Here is a 16,432-nt window from a genome sequence, read left to right as displayed (position 1 = left end):
TTTTTAATAACGGTTTTAGCTGACATTCATGGAGAGAATGAATCCTTAGAACTGTGCCACTAGTGAAAGGAAATCCTGTCTAGAGTATGTTTCTTTACAAAGCTGTGTCACACCATCCTTTGGGCCCTCTGCTGGAAAAGTAGAATCAAGTCTCAAATAATGCCTTTTAAATTGTATCCTCTAGTATTATAGATGTAGGACAGTACTGTATCATACCTCTGTGGATGTAAAATAGCTTGTACCTGCTTTATGATACGTAGTAGTGACCGTGCTTTATCAGAGCTGTTTTTAATGATGTTGCTCAGAATGTTTTCTTTCCAGATGATGATTGAGAAGCTAATTTAAAAAAAAAATGGTGCCAGGTACCACAAGAGTAACAGAACTGTGCTGTTTTCTCGGGTTTTGGTTTTTTACTTTTTTTTTTTTTTAATGGAGTGTGCTGGATGTCTCTACAGTTTTGTTCAGATGACTGCAGAACCTGGAAAAGCTGTTGTTGCTGTTGATGCATAACACACTGCTATTATTGGTCTTTTTATATAAATATAAATATATATATACAGATATATAATTTGAATTTTTTGAAACTTTAGCTGTGCTGTCAACTTTGGAAAAGTGTATCCCCGTTTACTGTGTTGAGTTGGCACTGTACAGAAATTAACAGCCATATTGGTCTAGAAATGTTGAACTTAAGTTTTTTCCATTTGTACAGGGGTAACACACTGTATTAAATATGTAAGGTCTTATCTATGTGGGTTTGATTACAAAAACTAATAAAGTATTCTCTAAATTTAAAAAAAAAATGGGGTTCAGAGCTAAACAAACAATTCACAGCTGAGGAATGCCTAATGGCTGAGAAACACCTAAAGAAATGTTCAACATCTTTAGTCATAAGGGAAATGCAAATCAAAACAACCCTGAGATTTCACCTCACACCAGTGAGAATGGCTAAGATCAAAAACTCAGGTGACAACAAATGCTGGCGAGGATGTGGAGAAAGAGGAACACTCCTCCATTGTTGGTGGGATTGCAGACTGGTACAACCATTCTGGAAATCAGTCTGGAGGTTCCTCAGAAAACTGGACATTGAACTACCTGAGGATCCAGCTATACCTCTCTTGGGCATATACCCACAGGGTACCCCAACATATAAAAAAGACACGTGCTCCACTATGTTCATCGCAGCCTTATTTATAATAGCCAGAAGCTGGAAAGAACCCAGATGCCCTTCAACAGAGGAATGAATACAGAAAATGTGGCTCATCTACACAATGGAATATTACTCAGCTATCAAAAACAATGCCTTTATGAAATTCATAGACAAATGGTTGGAACTGGAAAATATCATCCTGACTGAGGTAACCCAATCACAGAAAAACACACATGGCATGCACTCATTGATAAGTGGCTATTAGCCCAAATGCTTGAATTACCTTAGATGCTAGAACACATGAAACTTCAAGACGGATGATCAAAATGTGAATGCTTCACTCCTTCTTTAAAAGGGGGAACAAGAATACCCTTGGCAGGGAATAGAGAGGCAAAGATTAAAACAGAGACTGAAGGAACACCCATTCAGAGCCTGCCCCTCATGTGGCCCATACATTTACAGCCACCCAATTAGACAAGATGGATGAAGCAAAGAAGTGCAGGCCGACAGGAGCCGGATGTAGATCTCTCCTGAGAGACACTGCCAGAATACAGCAAATACAGAGGCGAATGCCAGCAGCAAACCACTGAACTGAGAATAGGACCCCCGTTGAAGGAATCAGAGAAAGAACTGGAAGAGCTTGAAGGGGCTCGAGACCCCTTATGAACAACAATGCCAAGCAACTAGAGCTTCCAGTGACTAAGCCACTACCTAAAGACTATACATGGACTGACCCTGGACTCTGACCTCATAGGTAGCAATGAATATCCTAGTAAGATCACCAGTGTAAGAGGAAGCCCTTGGTCCTGCTAAGACTGAACCCCCAGTGAACGTGATTGTTGGGGGGAGGGCGGCAATGGGGAGAGGGTGGGGAGGGGAACACCCATAAAGAAGGGGAGCGGAGGGATTAGGGGGATATTTGCCTGGAAACCGGGAAAGGGAATAACATTCGAAATGTAAATAAGAAATACTCAAGTTAATAAAAAAAAAAGAAAGAAAGAAAAAAAATGACTTCCTGAAATTCTTAGGCAAATGGATCATCCTGAGTGAGGTAACCCAGTCATAAAAGAACACACATGGTATGCACTCACTGAAAAGTGGATATTAGCCTAAAAGTTCAAAATTTTTCATTGGTTTCATTGAAATAGAATTGCATCATTTTCCTTTTCTTTCCTCCCTCCAGACCTCCCATTTACCCTCCCTCATTCTCCTACCATGCTCCCCCAATTTTCAAATTGATATCTCCTATTTCTTTGATTATCATTACATACATAGACATGTATGTGTATATAACCTGAGTCCAAATAAAAACCAACCAGGTGATATACATAAGAATGAATTTTAAATTTTTAAAATAAAAAAATGAATCTTTAAAAAAAAACTCAAATATTACTCACTGCTTACAAAATTAACTTTGGTATAATATATTCCAGCAAAATAAATAGCATTTATCATGATGAGCCTAACCAATGTCTATATTTAAGTATCACACAAATGAAATGTTAAAGCATGATTTGGAAAGTTATTTCTTTGGTCATATATATGAAAATATATGATCATGTACATGATCATATATGAAAATATGATATAAACACTATAGCAGTGATTCTCAACCTTCCCATAGCCCTTTAATACAGTTCTCATGTCGTGGTGACTCCCAACCATAAAATTATTTCCTTATGACTTAATAACTGTAATTTTGCTGTTATGAATTATAATGTAAATATCTGAGCTGTGGCCCCAAAGGAATCACGACTCACAGCTTGAGAACCACTGCATTAAACAAGACTTTGCAATTGAAATATCAATACCAGGAAAACTCAGAACATGTCAAACACATTTTTCTCATGTTCCTTTGGCATAACCATGCCATCAAGGGTAAGCAAACCGACAATATTTAAGATATACATAATCAAAGACCTGAATCTATAAAAGACTAAATATCACTTCTTAAAAATTACTGGGTACCCAATGACAACAAGAAACCCACAAAGTCTGCTCAGAACCCAGGCGTTGGCTTCTATCTGTACTCACTGGCTATTCCTACTTTCCCCTGAAAAACTATGGAACTTAAAGCTTGTTAGCCAACAAAACCATAACTCTAAACCCTTGAATTTCAAAAACCTGTTTTAAATATCCAAGAAATAAATGACTAAAGACATCTAGACATCACATCAACATGGGATTTATCACCTAATAAATAGCCTTTCTTCTGAATATTTCCTCCAAAGAAATCTCAACAAAACCTACACAGAAGTATTTACAAACCACTCTATTCATAATCACTAAAAGCTAAAAAGAACTCAAATTGTCCTTCAACCAGTGACTCAAAAGACAATCCCCATTGACAGCACAGAAGATATATACTGTAATATACCCAACAATTTGAAAAACTCTCAAAGGTATTAAAAGCTGGGGACGAGAAGCCAGACTCAAAAGGTTATGGAGTTTATGACTCCACATATGTGTCAGTATTGCTGGACAAAACTATAATGATAGAAAACTGATGGTGGCTGCCAGGTCAGCAGGAAGGGAGTCCCCTCATCAAGTAATGATAAGCCTGTTTCCAAGAGTGGTCAAAGGGTTTTGTATCATGATTACGGTCACAATTACTCAAACTTTTCCTTGTTAAAATTTATACACACCTATTCATCACAAAAGCCAATTTTACTGTATGATCATTTCTAAAGCAAACAGCACTTTCAAAAAGTCTAATTTTACCCACCCTTTCTGAAGAGGAACATTGATTATTACAATGTTATAAACAGCCATTTTAAAATAAAACTAGTAGTACTTGTTGATAGTGATAACAAATGTCAGCAAATCAACCAAGCTAAACTGTCAAACTTCTGCCAATGTTTAATCACGAAAGGACTCACCAAGTTCATTGAGACTCTGAGCAGCTTTTGTTATCTCCCTACTTCCTCCTTGCAGTTGTCCCTGGAGTCTCTTACTGAGATATAAGATGCGAATTATTCTCCGAAGCAAATCACAGGCAACCTATTCAAGAAACACAGTATTAAGAAAGTCCAGTAGCTCTATGAAGTGCGTTGTGAAGCTTTCCGGTCTTTCTGGATGTGAAAAGATTTGTACAGCTTTTGTTTCCCACTGGGTACCCCAAGTAATTACATATATTTAGGAAGAACATCCACAAGTCCATATTTAACCTTTATAATAAACCCCAACTTATCCCAGTGGATTCAATTTGAGACTGAGATACTATGAGGTCGAAGATTCTAACCCTGCCCTAGACCGGTGACCAGCCATTGTCAAATGCAAAGGTTCAAAAAGTCCCAACGCTAAGACCATGTTTCTATGCACTTAGACGATAATCTGTAGAGCGATGACCATGCATCGATTCTGGTTGTTGACATCCCCAGACGATGACTTGGCTGTGCTTGTCTTCCTACTATGCAAACACTCTAGTTTCTCTTGCCTCAATGTCTAAGGGAATACCCTTTAAAACTCTCAATTTCACTAATCCTTAAAGGATAAATTATCTTTATCTGCTTGGACTTTCCTAATAGGCTTTATCAATAAATTATAAAAAAGAATATTTGTTAAATAAAAAAATGAAAAAGCTATTACTAACTTTTATGTCATTTTCTAGTTCTTTTTCTTTCCCAAATGTAACTGTGGTTTTTAAAAAAAAAAAAAATTCAAATGTGTGTGCATGCAGAACATTGCTTTGAGAAGAGCAGGGCAATACTCTCCTCCGGCCTCCACAGTGATAACAAACACAGATGATCATTATCTATGCTGCTCAACTCTACCATCTTTGAAGAGACCCAAGGCTACATGAAAAGCAAGGGCTTTTTACTAAGGAAAACCCTAAGTATATTGCTAAAAAGTAAAAACTCCAGGGGCTAGGGAAAATAACTCTGTTAAATGCTTGGCACACAACTTGAAGGCCTCAGTCTTGATCCCCCGAACACCATCAACTCATAAAAATCTGGGTACCAGCACTGTGGAAGTAACTGGAGTCAGAGGGGTTCCTAGGGATCTCTGGTTCTTTCTAAAGGGTTGAGCTCCAAGGACAGTAAGATCCTATCTCAAGAAAATATGGTGGAAAGGGATTGAGAAAGGCACTCGACACCTCTAGCCTCATATGCACATATATACATGTGCACATATCTCCATATATATATGCAAAAAATTAAAAGCTCCAAGAAAACATCACTAAACATCTAGGTATAACAGTCTTTTATCAGTAAATATAAAACATACTACTACAGCCATCCCAGCCATACTCATCCACTCACATAGAATACACACATAAAACATACAGTCAGAGGCACTCAAATAGTAAACAGATTTGCTTAACTGCTTCTCATAGTAACTACATAATAAATAAGAATTTTCACCTAGAAATTAAATATTGAACCTATCTATCATTATTTATTTATTTAATTTATAGGAGACAAGATCTCACTATGTAGCTCTGGCTGGCCTGATACTTGCTAAGCAGACCAGGTTGGCCTGAAACTCAAAGAAATCTACCTATCTTCTGCTTCTCAAGTGCTGGGATTAAGGCATGCACCACAACAGCCAGTTTGAAACTCCATCGTTTAATTAAATGATACTTTCTAAAATACAATAAAAGCAAAATATAAAATTTAGAACATAAAAAGCAATGCTGAAAAACCACCTTCATAACTATGCTCTCAGCTAAACAACGAAAATAACCACGATTACCAGTTCCTCGGTTGAGAAAATTGGTTTGCTTTCTTTTTAATGTATGTATTAGTTTTGAGGATGGTAGCAGGGCCGCCTGAGCTGAAGCTCGCTGTGTAACACAGGCTTGCTGCACTTCTTCAAGCCCCACCTCTACCTTTCAAGCGCTAGGGTTCCAGGAAGAAATTCCTACCACCTAGGACTGCCCAGAGCCAGGCAGAACTGGCATGTTTTGATGAACAATGTGGAATCTAGACTCTTTCACAACCATTCTGAGACACTAAATACTTCACAGGGAGAAATACCAAGCATTACTCTAAATCACCTAAAACTATCCGTCAAAAAAAAATCACTCAGTCCTGCCCTGTAAAGGGAGTGCCTTCAAACGTAAGCTTCAAGTTCCAGTCTACCGCTTCCTTCTTAATCACCTTACTCACTGCCCACTACATAGCAAGCTCCATTCCTGCAAGGACTGCCTCAAGACAATTCTTATCACATACAAATTTGCACAATGGTCTCTCGATAAAATATTTATCTTCTTAAAAGTAGTTTTCAATACTCAGCCCTTTTTAAATAAACTTTGGTCCCTATCCACTTACAGATTAGTTAAATTTTCCAATAGCATTAATAAAAATCCTCATTCAACAAGCCCTAGCTAACCTAAAAGCCATTAATTTTCACCAATTCCCAACACATCATTCCCTAAAATCACTTTCCTATCCTTGTATTTTAGACTTTCACAATCATAAACCACTCTAATCTGCACTTACAGACTTACAGCTAAATGCACTTAGAACCAGCACACAGAAAAACAGAATGTCAGCCACCATACTCCGCCACATCACTATTCATCTCTTTACTTCACCTGAGAGAAACCTGAGTCTCTTTTATGGCCATAACTTCTGTACTGAAGAGTATAACAAAACCTCAGTCTCGCTTTGAGTGGAATGTTTTAGCAAACCCTTTGCTATGTTTGGGTCAATCAGTAGAGGCTGAGAAATTGTTATGAGACCATTTGAACCTTGAAGAAGGTCTCTCTCTGGAAGGTCTGTCCTTGGTGCTGTGTGAGAGCTTGCAGCTGCACTGACCTTGGTCCTGAGACACTCCTGGCAAACCTGGAGTTCTTACTGTTGATTATGGCAGCCATAGTAAAAGGGACTGAGATTGGTGTGGGTTGTCTGCTCTGATGAGCAGCAAAGGGCAAGATAACTTTAGCATCTGGAACCTTTCCCAGCCCCATCCAGTTAATCTTGTATGGTGGTTGGATAAAGTAACTGGAGTGAGCTAGCTTGGGGTCAGTCCAGCCTGAGAGGCTATAGCCATCTGCTCCTTCAGAAAACTGACAGCTTAGCATTTTGGTGATTTCTCCTTCTATTGCAGCATCTACGACCAAAATCAATCAATAAACTTTGTTATCTTTATCCATGGATTTGTTTCTGAAATAAATCAACCTCTCCCTCCCCTCCAAAATGAAATGAAATTCCAAAAAGGCAGGTTTCTTAACATCCGCTAATGATGGCTGGTGGAGAGGGGACATTGTCAATTTTGTGGGGTTACCTTTTCCATTATGAAAATATGTATTTAACCATCATGAGAGACTCTGGTTTCACTGTAGCTTTAATCCGTATTGATGCCCAAATGGAACACTTTGGCCAGTTAAAACCTCTAAGAGTGAGCAACTCTACCAGTCTACCTAAATCCAAGAGCTTCCTCACTCATGATCTACAGTTTGGGTTAAGGTGAAATAACTGGTCCCCAAAAATATTTCTGAATTGGCTCTGAAGCTCCTTTGTCACAGACCTGGAAGTTATGGTGTCTGGTGTAAATATTTCAAGATCATTTTATATATTTTATTTATTTCCTTCCTCCAAACTAGAATCAAAGATTTCTCAAAGAGACCTTTGTTTCTTTTAAGAAGAAGCAGAATGTCAGGATCATTCTGGAACTAGGCTTGCTCACTGCTGAACTTTTCTCATAGACATGGGCAGCAAATGTCAGAACTAAAATATGGCATAAATATTCATTTGATTCATTCTAGAATACAAATAAAACATTCTCAGATTAAAATTGTGCATATACATGCATACAAAATGTACATATATAAGGCTTATGATATTTTAAAATTAAGTTAAAATATCTCAACTTCATACTGATACTTTCCAATTCAATTCAGGACCAAAAGTACACAGTGCTTAACCTATCTTCCATCTTGTATCTTTTATCTTAGACATTGAACGCTGTGGCTCTTAAGGACACAGGAAATAATACGTTTAGAATAACATAAAATAATTACTTTGTTTGGTTACACAACATACAAAAAGCAGTATCTAATTACAAAGGCATTCATACCATATGAAGAGTGAGTACTGAATGTGCCTAAATTTTGTATGTCCCATCATCACATCTTTCCCAGTTAAATTCTATTTCTTTAACAAACCGTATAGTTAATTCCTATACTTTATAGTCCTTTTTAAACTCAATTCTATGCTTATTACAAGTCTTTACAAACTAGACATCAAGAACTAGACATCAAAAAAACCCAAATACTCCCAATTTAAAAATGAGGTATATACATAAACAGATAATTATCAAAAGAGGAAACTCAAATGGCTGAGAAACATTTAAAGAAATGTTCAACATCCTTAACCATCAGGAATATGCAAATCAAAACAACCCTGAGATTCCACCTCACACAGTCAGAATGGCTAAGATCAAGTCAGAATGGCTCAAGTGACAGCACAGGTTGGGGAGGATGTGGAGCAAGGGGAACACTCCTCCATTGCTGGTGGGAATGCTAACTTGTACAGTCACACTGAAAATCAATATGGCAGTTCCTTAGACAATTGGTAATCAATCTACCTCAAGACCCAGCTATGTTATTCTTGGGCATATGCCCAAAGATTGCTCCCTTCTCACACAAAAACACTTGCCCAACCATAAGCATAACAACTTTATTCATAATAGCCAGAAATTGGAAGCAACCGAGATGTCCTTCAGCTGAAGGATAATTAAACAAAACGGGACACACTTACGCAATGAAGTATTACTCCACTGTTTAAAAAAATGACATCATGGAATTTGCAGGCAAATAGGTGGAACTAGAATAAAATCAACCTGTACCATCATCTTGATAGCGCACGTCTTTATTCCCAGCACTTAGGAGGCAAAGGCAGGCAGATCTCTGTGAGTTTGAAGCTAACCTGGTTTAGAGAGTAAGTTCCAGGATAGCCGGGATACAGAGAAAAACCCTATCTCAAAAAACAAATGAGGAAAACTGGGAGCAGGAGAGGTGGTCTTCCCCAGAGAAAAGCACACCAATTGGTTGCCCAGTGCCAAATGGCCAGCCCCAAAAACATTCATATGTGACATTATCTGGACACAGCAGGTGACATTTAGGAATATGTATGCACATAAGAATACATAAATGCATGCAATAACAATGAAAAAAGAGGCCATTAATTTGAAGGTAAGCAGTCAGGGGTATATGGAAGGCTTGGAGAAAGGAAACGCAAGGGAGAAACGTTGTACTTAAATTCTAATCTCAAAAATAAACAAAAAAAATAAGCCTCAAACTAGCACCAAGTCTCACATCAGCATGGGTTTTTCGTGGCTTCCTGTCCTAATTGCTCCATATGCTACTAGATCGTTTACAGAGCTTGACAGTTCTCATTCCCTTCATGATCCATTCACTTGCTCAGAGAACAGTTATAAAGCCAGTAAGGTAAATTCATACCCTATAGCAAATGAAGGTAAATAGAGCTAGAGAGACAACACAGTTGGTAGACAGCTTGCCCAGAATGCACAAGGCCAGGGGCAACAGTGAGAAGTGCAGGCTGGAGGAATTCGAGGGTAGAATCAGCTACAGAGTAGGCTCAGGTCAACTTGGGCTCTGTGAGCCTTCACTCAAAAAAAAAAAAAAAAAAGTAGAAATAATTTGATAATATCAACTAAAAGAAAAATATTTGTATATACTTTTAAAATTAAAAATAAGATTTAAAAGCCAAAACATATAGGATTTTAAATTTTTAAAACTGAAATAAGTAACTCAAAATTATTTTTAAAATTTATGAAGGAATCCTATCAATAAACTTGATTATATATTTTAAAACAAACAGATAGTTTTAAAAACATAGGAATGTTGAAAGTTTAAAACCTTAAATTTTCATTGATTCTTTAAAATTTAAATGCTCAATGTAAAAGATTATAAGCTCTTCAAACTTTTTCTGAAAAAACTAAAGCAATTCATAAGAAAACAATATTACTAAAATGAATTAAGATAAAGATAATCCTTGGGGTGATAATTAAATTCAACTGAAGTATTCATGTATATAGATGAAGCCAGAATCTTCTACTTTAGGGAAGAAAAGGCTTTCTGGGAAGAGACTGAAATGGAAGTGTGGGCAGGAGAGAAAGGTATAAAAAGATACTTTCTTCTAATTGGCGACATAATCATAGGAATTTTATTCTCAAGGCAAAAATGCCTCATAGCTATTTCCTTCTTGCTTTCCTATACCACATACACTTAAACTAACTTGGAACTCAAGGAAGAGACAGGTTAAACAAGAACATCAGTTTCCGCAGTGTTTAAAATGTAAACACAGTAAACAGAGTAAAAATGATTAAAAACCTCAGCTCAGGAAGACCCGCAGGTCACAGAAGAATTTAAAGGGCAACACATTGCTAAGACAAACTTCCCTAGCATAGGCATTATTGAGGCTTGGTTTGATGTGCAGGCTTCTCAAGCCCCTTTAACTACTTCCCTTCCTCCCTCACAGTGATCTACAGCTATCTGTCTCATTCAATCATCACTCTCTCTTAGGCATCCCAGAGTGTGTAAATGTACTGACATGCACTCTGAAACATATCTGTTTCTTTTCTTTTTCTGGCCATTAGACATGTCCTTTATTCTTTCTCATGTTTAGGGAAATATTACCAATTTTACAAAGAACCTTCTACTTGGGTACCCAATTTCTAACTGGGAACAATTTAATTTATAGTATCTTAAGAAGTTGATTTCCCTTAGCACTACTACCCAGCATCAATACAAATGAAGACGCCAAGACCACTGAAGATAGGTCTTTAAACTGTAATTCTCTAGCTCTATCTGCTCTCTAATGGAGGGAGAGTAGTGGAAAATCTCCTATGTCCAGGCTCTGACATCCAGACTGGAAACTGAGGAACTGCTTCTAGGTCTGTATGACTACCAGATATACTGAGTAACTCCCATCCCCACACAATACCTTGTCAACAAACTTCCTGTACGTCTGCCACACCTACTACAAAGACACAGAAGCCAATGGGACTACCTACTATCTCCTCACTACCTCCCATTGGCTCTCTCCAGACTCTTTCCCTCCTCTCCTTCCCTCTCCTGACTATTCCCACAGGAAATAAGTACCTTTTCCTCTCTGCCCTCCAGACTATCCATCTAGCCAATCTCAGAGGATACTCAGTCAAACAGACTGAGGTCAGGAAACAGTCAACAAAACCCAATCAAGGAAATCTGTTCTCATTACAGGATACATTGAATGGAGATGAAGACAGTACCAGGATATATTCCCCCTTTACAGTGGCAGACAGGGTTCAATTTCAGGAAAATTTTGGTGGCTTTTCATGAATCCATAATGGATTCTGAAGGGGCTCTGGCCAGCTTGATCATGGCGGTCATGCCCCTGGCAGACCTTGCTCTTCTCCCCATTTCATCTACCTTGCTAAAAATTATTAGATTACATTCTCAAAGTTAGTTGCCAAGGTCCATTCCCTTATTTGGCCACTTCTTCCTGCTGAGGTAGACTGCCAAGGTTCAGCTATCAAAGTATTGAAGTATAGCAATCAAATGATTCCTTTGGATGACCTAATTAACACACTCAGGGAACAATTAAACACCTCATCCTAATGTGGAATTACCCCTTGTACCTTTATAAATTGCCATTCTCCTATGTGCCACGTCTGCCTCTTCCCTAAGAAGCAGTCCTTTGACCCTCCAGGACAAACACCCCTGCACTCTCTCCCTTGGTCCCTTTGCCTTCGCCCTTCTCCTCTATCTCCTCACTTACCTCTCAATTCTCTTGCCCACTGTTCATGTAAGGCAAATATATTACTGCATTCTAACCAATTCAGACAGAAACCTCCCTTTTTCTATTCTTAAAAATCACACAAGCAAGGTCACTTGCTGCCGGGTTTCTAGCTGAGTCAGAAAGCAGCCTCACTAACTGTTCTTCCCCACTTAACAATGGATCTCTGTGAAGACATATATTTGGGTGTGGTTTGTGCCTAATTCTGGAACTGAATGGGAACTATCGATGTGTGGGTATCTCTTTCCCTTATGAATATCCATGCAGAAATACTCAATAAATTCTCACAAACTGAATCCAAGCACATATCAAAACGATCACCCATCAAGATCAAGTAGGCTTCATCTCAGGGATGCAGGGATGGTTCAATATATGGAAATCCATCAACGTAATCCACTATGTAACCGAACTCAAAGGAAAAAAAAAAAAAACACATCATCATCTCATTAGATGCTGAGAAAGTATTTGACAAAATACAACACCCCTTCATGATAAAAATCTTGGAAAGATCAAGAATACAAGGTCCATAATAGTAAAATCAATATACAGCAAACCAGTATCCAACATCAGCTTAAATGGAGAGAAACTGGAAGCAATCCCACTAAAATCAGGGCATAGACAAGGCTGCGCACTCTCTCCCTACTGATTCAATTTAGTACTCAAAGTCCTAGCCAAAGCAATCAGACAACAAAAGAAGGTCTAAGGGACACAAATTGGAAAGAAAGAAGTCAAAATATCATGATTTGCAGATGATATAATAACATAATTAAGTGACCCCAAATATTCCACCACAGAACTCATACAGCTGATAAACAACATCAGCAAAGTGGCTGGATATAAAATTAACTCAAAACAAATCAGTAGTCTGCCTCTACTCAAAGGATAAACAGGCTGACAAAGAGATTAGGGAAATGACAACCTTCACAATAGTCACAAATAATATAAAATGCCTTGGTGTGACTCTAACCAAGCAAGTGAAAGATATGTATGACAAGAACTTCAAGTCTCTGAAGAAAGAAATTGAAGATCTCAAAAGATGGAAAGACCTCCCATGCTAATGGATTAGCAGGATTAATATTGTAAAAATGGCCATTTTGCCAAAAGCGATCTACAGATTCAATGCAATCCCCATCAAAATTCCAACTCAATTCTTCATAGAGTTAGAAAGAGCAATTTGCAAATTCATTTGGAATAACAAAACACCCAGGATAGTGAAAACTATTCTCAGTAATAAAAGAATTTCTGGGGGAATCACCATCCCTGACCTCAAGCAGTATTACAGAGCAATAGTGATAAAAAAAAAACTGCATGGTATTGGTACAGAGACAGGCAGGTAGATCAGTGAAATAGAATTGAAGACCCAGAAATTAACCCATACACCTATGGTCACTTGATCTTTGATAAAGGATAAAGGAGCTAAAACCATCCAGTGGAAAAAGGACGGCATTTTCAATAAATGGTGCTGGTTCAACTGGAGGTCAGCATGTAGAAGAATGCAGATCGATCCATTCTTATTGCCCTGCACAAAGCTCAAGTCCAAGTGGATCAAAGACCTCCACATAAAACGAGATACACTCAAATTAATATAAGAGAAAGTAGGGAAGAGCCTTGAACACATGGGCACAGAGGAAAATTTCCTGAACAGTACACCAATGGCTTATGCTCTAAGATCAAGAATTGACAAATGGGTCCTCATAAAATTGCAAAGCTTCTGTAAGGCACAGGACATTGTCATTAGGACAAAACGGCAACTGACAGATTGGGAAAAGATCTTAACATTTTCTTTGACTGATGGATCACTTTTTTTCTATTGTACATATCTACTACACCTGAGATTCTCTCTTCCACCTCATGTATTCTGGTGGTGATGCTTGTGTCTGTAGTTTCTACTCACTTACCTAGATTTTCATCTCTTGGATGCTTTAGTTTGTGTTTTCTTCATGGCTTCTATTCCCATTTCTAATTCTGAAAAGCATTATTCATTGCCTTCTCCTGCTTGTTTGTATTTTCTTGTATTTTTTAAGGGATTTTTTCTCTACAGGGCCTCTGTCATCCTGAAATTGGATTTAAGGTCATGTTTATGTGCTTCAGCTGTGCTGGAATATCCAGGTCTCGCTGTAATAGAATAGCTGGGCTGTGGTGGAGCTGTATTTATTGCCTTGGCTGTTGTTGACTGTGCTCTTACACTGGCCTCTAGTCATCTGTAGGGGTGTTAGAGGTTTAGGTGACGATTTCTGAGTCTATTTTTGTTGGCGGCTTTTTAGTTGTATTTTCCCTTGGTTTCTTTTTATTCTCTGATCTTCTGTCCTGAGCAAACTGGGGTTCTAGTTACCAGTGAGTTTTTAGGTCAAGTAAGATATCTCTGCTTCGGGTTGGGGATTTAGCTCAGTGGTAAAGCGCTTGCCTAGCAAGCACAAGGCCCTGGGTTCGGTCCCCAGCTCCGAAAAAAAGAAAGAAGAAAAGAAAAAAAAATGTTGATATCTAAGATATCTCTGCTTCGTTTTTTGTGACCTGTGTGACCTCTGGGGTATTGGATGCCAACATTACCTCTGGGGTTCTGGGTACCTGCTTGGTCTCTGTGTTTCCTAGTATTGGTGCCTCTGATAAAGCCTGAGTTACGTTCTGGAATATGAAGACCCAGGCATGGGGTACACTAGGAGGCTGTTGGCAGAGCTGGGGACCCTAGAACAAATTGTGCTGGCCTCTGGTAAAGCAGATGGTTATGGGCCAGAATATGGAGTTCAGGGGATGGTGGTCTCATGTCTTTTTCTTTATTTTTCATATTGTTTTATAAGTGTGAAAATTTGTTGTGCCTGTGGTGTATACAGGTGAATAAGTATGCTTGCTCATGAAGGGGTAGAGGTCTGGTTGATGTTGAATGTCTTCTTCTATTGATGTTACTCTTCAGTGATTCAACACATGCGTACAATGTATCCTGATTACATCCCCCTAACTTCCCCTTCTCTTCCTTAGACCTGACTAACAGATACCCTTTGTACATTCCTGTCCTGTTGAAAATATTTTTTTTTAATTCACTGAATCCTATTTGTACAGCCTGCATGCACAGGAGTGTGGAGCCATCCATTGGAATCTTTTATGTTTTCTGGGACATGTTGAAGTCCTGTGTCATGAGTACTAAGGAAAGCTGATAGGTGACACTCTGCTCTGGCTCCTTAGAAACATACCTCTGTTCTTCCTTCAGGGAGATAGAAATACCCAGCTCGTTAAGGAGATTCCTACCCAGCAGGAAATCATCTTCCCTTAGGCTGCTCACCCGTGTCTGCCACTGGGCAGTTGGCATCGGGCAAATGGCCGATGAGTTGGGTTATGATAGGTAAGGCAGCTTCTGTATCCAATAAGTATTCTTTCCTCCTGTCTGCCATATCACATGTTACTGAGGCTTCCCTAATGTGATGCTGTACTTGGAGTCCCAGCCCTGACATTTCCCTGCACTGGGGCATCGAGCCTTGGCAGGACCAAGGGCTTCTCCTTCTATTGATGCCCAACAAGGCCATCCTCTGCTACATATGCAGCTGGAGCCATGGGTCTGTCCATGTATAGTCTTTGGATGCTGGTTTAGTCCCTGGAAGCTCTTGGTTGATATTGTTGCTCTTCCTATGGGGTTGCAAACCCCTTCAGCTCTTTCAATTCTTTCTCTAACTCATCCATTGGGGACCCCATTCAATTTTGTCTAAGAGTATCCACATCTGTATTTGTCAGACTCTGGCAGAGCCTCTCAGGAGACAGCTATATCAGTTTCCTGTCAGCATGCACTTCTTAGCATCAGCAATATGGTCTGAGTTTGGTGGCTGTATGTGTATGGACTATCCTGGGTGTTTTGTTATTCCAAATGAATTTGCAAATTGCTCTTTCTAACTCTATGAAGAATACTGCTCAGCTATTAAAAACAATGACTTCATGAAATTCTTAGGCAAATGAATGGAATTAGAAAATATCATCCTGAGTGAGGTAACCCAATCATAAAAGAACACAATGGTATGCACTCACTGATAAGTGGATATTAACCCAAAAGCTCAAAATACCCAAGATACAATTCAAAGACCACATGAAGCTCAAGAAGAAGGAAGACCAAAGTGCAGATGCTTCAGTCCTTCTTATAACGGAGAACAAAATACTCAAGGGAGGAAATATGGAGACAACATGTGGAGCAGAAACTAGACGAAAGGACATTCAGAGACTATCCCACCTGGGGATGCATCCCGTATACAGATATCAAACTCAGATACTATTGTGGATGCCAAAAAATGCTTGCTGACAGGAGCCTGATATAGCTGTCTAAAGAGACTCTGCCAGAACTTGACAAATACAGAGGCAGATGCTTGCAGCCAACCACTGGACTAAGAATGGGGTCCCCAATGGAGGTGTTAGAAAAAGGCCTGAAGGAGCTGAAGGGGTTTGCAACCCCATAGGAAGAACAATAGTATCAACCAACCAGATACCCCAGAGCTCCCAGGGACTAAACCACCCTCTAAAGAGTACACATGGAGTCACTCATGGCTCCAGCAACATATATAGC

General features: G+C 38.9%; 1 protein-coding gene across 2 annotated transcripts in view; it reads right to left on the bottom strand.

The window, feature by feature from the left end:
* Cog5 (component of oligomeric golgi complex 5) overlaps window positions 1–16,432 on the bottom strand; it is a 297,903-nt gene that overhangs the window by 260,828 nt on the left and 20,643 nt on the right. For both annotated transcript variants that reach the window (XM_039078121.2, NM_001398787.1), the window contains exon 6: window positions 4,027–4,147. In XM_039078121.2, coding sequence (XP_038934049.1) covers window positions 4,027–4,147 — 121 coding nt within the window. The remainder of the gene's footprint in view (window positions 1–4,026; window positions 4,148–16,432) is intronic.

Source organism: Rattus norvegicus, chromosome 6 (assembly GCF_036323735.1).
Source record: "Rattus norvegicus strain BN/NHsdMcwi chromosome 6, GRCr8, whole genome shotgun sequence".
NCBI lineage: Eukaryota > Metazoa > Chordata > Mammalia > Rodentia > Muridae > Rattus > Rattus norvegicus.
Note: the sequence above shows the minus strand (reverse complement) of the source record. Positions and strands in the feature narration are given on the sequence as shown.